Here is a 6,434-nt window from a genome sequence, read left to right as displayed (position 1 = left end):
GGCAATTTCAACAGAGGACAATCAGATGTTATGTTCTAAATTTGAAGCAATTGAGATCAAGGAAGCGATTTGAGAGTGTGGCTGTGATAAGAGTCCTGGCCCCGACGGATATAATTTTCGTTTCTGAAAACCTTTTGGGAAGTCATCAAGGAGGATGTGCTCAAAAATGGTGGATGATTTCTATTCTTCTAGTTCGTGGCCGAAAGGTTGCAGCACTTCCTTCATCAATATGATCCCAAAGGTCAAATCTCCCCGAGGTCTGAATGAGTTTAGGCCAATTTCCCTCATAGGTTGTCGGTATAAAATAATTGCTAAGGTTTTAGCAAAGAGGTTGAAGGCTGTTTTAGTAAAAGTAATTGATGATGACCAATCTGCTTTTTTGGGGGGAAGGAATATGCTGGATAGTGTAGTAGTGACAAACGAAGTGATTCATGAAACAAAGAGGAAAAGAAAGCCTACAATTTCCTAGCTCTAGTTCACAAGGGTTGTGGAGCTTAAGCTATAAGCGTGGGCCAATCGTCCTAGTGAATGATCAGTGTTGGTGTCTTTTGGAACAGTAGTTCCCTAACTCTGGTCCACAAGGATTGTGAAGCTTGAGCTATAAGTGTGGGTCGTTGGCGTCTCCCGGAACAGCAAAAGACTTCACTCAATCAAGTATTGAAACTTTTAGCTCAAACTGATGATTCTGCCAAACAACTCATTATTCCTAGAACTTTCAATGGCAAATTGTGCAAAGTACATCTTTAAAGGAAAATAATCAAAAAACCAAACACATTTTTTTTGGAACAAAATTTAAAAGCAATCCTACTCAATTAACAAAAACTCTCTCCCACACTTAAATCACAAATTATCCTCAATATATAGCACAATCAGCATGTGAATAGGACAGGTGAAGTAAAAGAGAAGAAGATGAAACTCACTTATAATACAGGGAAGATTTGAACATTGAGATAGAGTTGATCTTTTAAAGACACTACTTCTATCTACTATACGTCTACACGAACTCATTACCTTAGCTAACTTGTATGTAACTACACCTTACTAACAGGTTACCTATCATTGTGGGCACCCCTTTGCCCTTTAATTAATTTGTTGCTTACAAAGAAAAACCTATCATTGTGGGCCGGAGTGGCCCACTTCAGCTTTTTACTAAACATTGTTTTCTAGCATTTTGTGTTTCATTAATTTCTCTACAAATATTACGTTCTGCAGTGAAACAATTCAGACTTGCATGGCCTCTCAAGAGATTTAACTAGTGATCAAGTAGCATCTTTCTGTAGGCACACGCCGGTCATCTGCCGTCGAATGATTCTAAAGTCCAAATACAAACATTCATTTAATTTTAATTTTAATTCATGTTACTCATTTTTTTCCTCTCATCTTTTAACAGATGTAAATCCGTTCGGGAAACTGTGGCAATCTCTTTCAATAGAGTGACAGTCATATTAGTGATATGTATCGTCTTATCCTTATATAATAGTTCCATTAAAAAAAGATTAAATATAAGGTGACCAATTCATCCATACACACATGCAGAGAGACAAACTTAATAGACTAGCCTATGATCCAAAAATCACATAAAACAAACAACAAAGAGAATGAAAAAGTGCTGAAATTTCCAGGAAATCCTCTTGCTTCTTAACAGGGTTACAAACTTACAATAATTTCAAGATTATATGTATGGATCTTTTACCATAAGTGACGTCCACCACTATTGACCAAGATCATTGTAGTCTTCGCTCATTATATTGCTAGGTTGGCATGGAATTAAGACAACCATAAAATCCAAAATAAAACTACTATGCATGTTTGGAGATCAGTAAATATTGCAGCTTCAATGTTCAATCTTACATATGATAGTGTTCCAGAAAAAATTGAACTAATCACTCACAAATGGCTCCTTTGCATATCAGTAATTTTCACACTCCAACTCTTCTATTCTACTATGCAATGGGAACTATTTTGATCCTCCAAATCACCCCTCCTGCAAACTCACTATCATTTAACCACCCCTACTTTAAGAATGGTGATGTCAATTGTGAGGGTGATTCTTCCATTTTGAAAGGAGCAATCCAAATCACTTCCAACACCATGGACCAAAACAACAATTACAGTGTTGGGAGAGTCACAAGTTATGCACAGATGCACCTGTGGGATGTGAACTCTGGGAAGCTCTCTGATTTCACCACCAAATTCTCCTTTGTTGTTTTTTCAGAAAAGAGTGATTATGGAGATGGAATGGCATTCATTATAGCAGATCCAAATCTCCCACTTGTGAAACATATTAAACAAGGAGGTGGTCTTGGAATTGTGGATGGCAAACAAGTGTTGAAGTCAACTCAACACTCATTTGTTGCAGTGGAGTTTGACACCTATAACAATGAAGAATGGGACCCTCCTAAACAAGGTACTCATGTAGGTTTGAATTTCAACTCTATGAAGTCTAGCATAACTAAGCCATGGTTGACAGATATTCAGAAAAGGAGAGTTTACAATTGCAGCATTCAGTACAATTCAAGCACTCTTGATTTAAGAGTTTCATTCACTATGTACAGTGATGATACTGATAAAGCAATTGTAGAACACATAGTATACAAGGTTGATTTAAGAGATCACTTACCAGAGTGGGTTACTTTTGGCTTCTCTGCAGCAACAGGAAGATTGTATGAGGTGCATACTTTGATATCATGGTCATTTAGTTCAACAGCTCTACAAATTCATGAAGACAGAAGTCAGATAACACCAATTGCAGCTGCACCAATCCCCAATCCTATTTCTGAAAAAGAAAACAAGATAGGATTGTTGGTGGGGCTTGGAATTGGTTCAGGTTTGGCTGTGAGTTTATCAGGACTGGTTTTTGCTTTATTATTGAAGAGGAAGAGAGAGAAAAAAGAAGATTATGGTTTTGATCTCAATGATGAATTCCAGAAGGATACTGGACCTAAAAGGTTTCCCTACAATAAATTAGTTAGTGCAACCAACAAATTTATAGAGAAATTGGGGCAAGGTGGTTTTGGTGGGGTGTATAAAGGTTATTTGAAGGATCTAAACTCCTATGTTGCTATCAAGAGGATTTCAAAAGATTCTAGACAAGGTGTACAAGAATATGCAACTGAAGTGAAGGTCATAAGCCAATTAAGACACAGGAATCTAGTACAACTCATTGGTTGGTGCCACAGAAAGAATGATTTCCTTCTCATATATGAGTTCATGCCAAATGGAAGCTTAGATTCCCATCTATATGGCAGCAAAAGCTTCTTGTCATGGAAAGTAAGGTACAACATAGCTCTTGGCTTGGCTTCAGCATTGCTTTACCTACAAGAAGAGTGGGAGCAGTGTGTGATTCACAGGGACATTAAACCAAGCAACATCATGCTGGACTCATGTTTCAATGCAAAGCTTGGTGATTTTGGTTTAGCTAGGCTTGTGGATCATGAGAAAGGTTCACAAACAACATGTGTAGCTGGGACAAGGGGGTACATTGCCCCTGAATATTTCACCTCAGGTAAAGCTACTAAGGAGTCTGATATATACAGTTTTGGGGTTGTGTTGTTGGAGATAGCAAGTGGAAGGAAAGCAATTTACCAAGAAGAAAATGAGGGTCAGAAAACTGTGGTTGAATGGGTTTGGGAGCTCTATGGGTTGGGAAAATTCTTTGAAGCAGCTGATCCAAAGTTAAATGGGGTGTTTGATAAGGAGCAAATGGAACGTTTGGTGGTTGTTGGGCTTTGGTGTGCTCATCCAGATTATTCATTCAGGCCTTGTGTAAGGCAAGTGATTCAGGTGCTCAAATTTGAGTCTTGTTTTCCTATTCTTCCAGAAACCATGCCTGTCCCAACCTATCTTCCTCCCACAATGAAAGCACTTTTTCCTTCTTTTTCATCCACCTTTTGGACTTAAAGTTAGTAATGGACACCATGTAATAATCATTAGAGAGATTTTCTGTATAATAGTAAAAAAAATTCTAGTGCTTTGACTCTAAGAAATTGATTATGTGGTATATAGAAAATTATGCTCTTCCTAAGCAAATGTAAAACAATTGAAATATTACGTAGACCCCGCGGTGTTGTACATCTGCTTGACATATGCGCTTAGCGGTCAATTGCCCCTAAACGCAAAGAGTAAATAAATGCGCTTAGCTAGGGTTTTCAACCTTCCCCAATAAACACATAAATTTTGTGGGGCCTTCCCAAACCGCATGAAAAGGGTTTTTTTCCTCTTAAATACAATGCAGGTTGTGGCGGTTAGAAACAACCACATTCTGCATGTGGGATGGATGTCGCGACCTTCGTGTATCCACCGAACATTCCCAATGCAAAATATATCTATTAAAAACCTTTGCTAAGTTGTATGTCTATGTAGAATTACTCTTAATTTTTATCAGTTACGCTGGACACCCAAGAAATATTATTCTACATCATAAATTAGATTAAGAGAAGTACGAGTCAAAAATGAGGTTCTTGATCAGACAACCTTGCCTTCACATGGTTGTGAGCTAATTTAATAGACACTGTTATGATTGTTTGTTTATTAAATTTGGTGTTTTAGGAATGTAACGTGTTTATTATTATATTAATCACTGAGGGAAAGCCAGGGCGTGGGAAAAACAGAATTGAAAACTATTTTTTGATGTCATAAAGTAGATGAGGTCAGAAGTCAAATTATTCCACCTACAAACGATGAATTTCCTGGAAGGAAGAATTAAGAGAAAAGATATATATATATAAAGAGAACATGAATGCAGTGAGCATATTGGATTCAATTAAAATCATATTGTTATTAGTGTGTGAGGTGCTGATATGGAGAGTGAAAGCAAACAAGTTAAGCAGCATGAGATGGAGGTCTTGGATATCCTCAAGGAAGCTGTAAAAGTCTATGTCAAAAACATCAACTTCATCACCTTCACAATTGTCACTTCTCTTCCTTTCTTTTGTGTTATGATTTACTTTGAATTGTTGTTCCAGAAAACTGTGGTTGAGGCCTCAGAATTTCTCTCACAGAAAACTGCGGATGAGACCGTAGAAGTTATCTCACTTCTACTGTCTGAGGATAAAGCTGATTTTAATTATGTGCATGAACTTGGATCTTTCATAGATAAAATTTTCAGTAAGGATTATCTGCCTGTTCTGATTCAACTTGGATTCATTTACCTTGTCCCTCTTCAAGTTCTAGAACTATGTTCTGCAATTTTAACTATGGATTTAGCCTCAAAGCTGCGCTCAGGAGACAATAACCTGAGTCTCACTCTCAAGCAGATGTTTCAAAACTCCATTATTGATATATCAATCATGAAAGGAACATTTATCACTTCTTTGTACATGCTCTTTTTGTCGGCGTGTCTCTTGATTGCATTTCCATGGACATTGAATAACTTTTATTGTTTGTCTGAGGCTTTTGGGGACTACATATTTTCTGCCATAATTTCATTAGTTTGCTGTCTAGTTCTTGCAAAGTTGTTGATGGTGTATTTGGAATGGAGTTCTATTTTGAATATGAGTATTGTAATATCAGTCCTGGATGGTATATATGGTTTTGGGGCATTAAGAGTTTCATATGCCTTCAGCAGAGGTAATCAGAAGAGAGGACTCTTTTTGATGCTTGTTTTCTTTGTTTTGGGACTTTGTTTAAGGTTATCATGTCTATCCCTTGAAAGCTATGAAAGAGGGATTGGAATTTTTGTGCAAATTGGGGTCCTCACTGTGGTAAATACACTAAAATGGGTGTCATGCATGATTTACTTCTATGATTGCAAGAAGAGGACAATGGAGAAGAAAGTTGATGAGGAATTGGGTAAAGCTATTGAAGAATGGATCTTACAGGTTGGCTCTGAAGTAGTGATGTTTTGATGTAAGAGTTAGTGATGAGAGTTGGAAATCTTCATTTCCATGAGCCAGAATAATTAATAGGGAGACTGTTTATCTGAAGCTTAAACCAGGATTAGATTATAATAATAATACATGGGGGTAAGTTGATCACCTCCCATATTCAATTGTATTTGTCTTCTAACTAATTTATCCTTTCAACCCTCTTATCAATGGTTTAAAAATAATTTTTTGAAAAAAATGCACACTCTTTCGAGTACTTTCATCCAAGTAACTGTTAAGATTCAATACCTAATATCATAAGATGTGTATTTATTATTCATCCTCTTCAAAACAACCTTCATTCACTTTATATTATAAACTATTACCTCTTATCTACATTGTTGGGTTCATGATTGGAAGTGATCCTGGGAAATAGAGTTGCATGGAATAATATAATAAGGTGAATGATGATACTCACCAGTAATATTTTCTATTATATATTATGCAGAGAGCTGTAAATCCAGCTCACCCTTTTTCTGAAATCAAAATGAAGCCAAATAACTTAGCACTGTACTATTAAACAATATTAATAGAAAATAAAAAATAAAAAACTACTATTTAGTATGAAGG

The 6,434-nt window shown here is 36.6% G+C and overlaps 2 protein-coding genes across 2 annotated transcripts; both read left to right on the top strand.

Annotated features, from left to right (window-relative positions):
* Window positions 1-1,623: 1,623 nt before the first annotated feature.
* Window positions 1,624-3,924, top strand: LOC130713863 (L-type lectin-domain containing receptor kinase IX.1-like). Its single transcript, XM_057563683.1, has one exon. The coding sequence runs from the start codon at window positions 1,894-1,896 to the stop codon at window positions 3,898-3,900; it is 2,007 nt and encodes a 668-aa protein (XP_057419666.1). The 5' UTR covers window positions 1,624-1,893; the 3' UTR covers window positions 3,901-3,924.
* Window positions 3,925-4,745: 821 nt separating this feature from the next.
* On the top strand, window positions 4,746-6,044 carry LOC130713754 (uncharacterized). The gene has a single exon (XM_057563549.1). It carries the CDS (start codon window positions 4,800-4,802, stop codon window positions 5,844-5,846), a length of 1,047 nt encoding a protein of 348 aa, XP_057419532.1. The 5' UTR covers window positions 4,746-4,799; the 3' UTR covers window positions 5,847-6,044.
* Window positions 6,045-6,434: the final 390 nt, after the last annotated feature.

This window comes from Lotus japonicus, chromosome 4 (assembly GCF_012489685.1).
Source record: "Lotus japonicus ecotype B-129 chromosome 4, LjGifu_v1.2".
NCBI lineage: Eukaryota > Viridiplantae > Streptophyta > Magnoliopsida > Fabales > Fabaceae > Lotus > Lotus japonicus.
This window is presented reverse-complemented; position numbering and strand designations above follow the sequence as displayed.

What these genes read in the sequence shown, in the direction of transcription:
- LOC130713754 (XM_057563549.1), top strand. Translation starts at nt 4,800, where the DNA reads ATGGAGAGTGAAAGCAAACAAGTTAAGCAGCATGAGATGGAGGTCTTG.
- LOC130713863 (XM_057563683.1), top strand. Translation starts at nt 1,894, where the DNA reads ATGGCTCCTTTGCATATCAGTAATTTTCACACTCCAACTCTTCTATTC.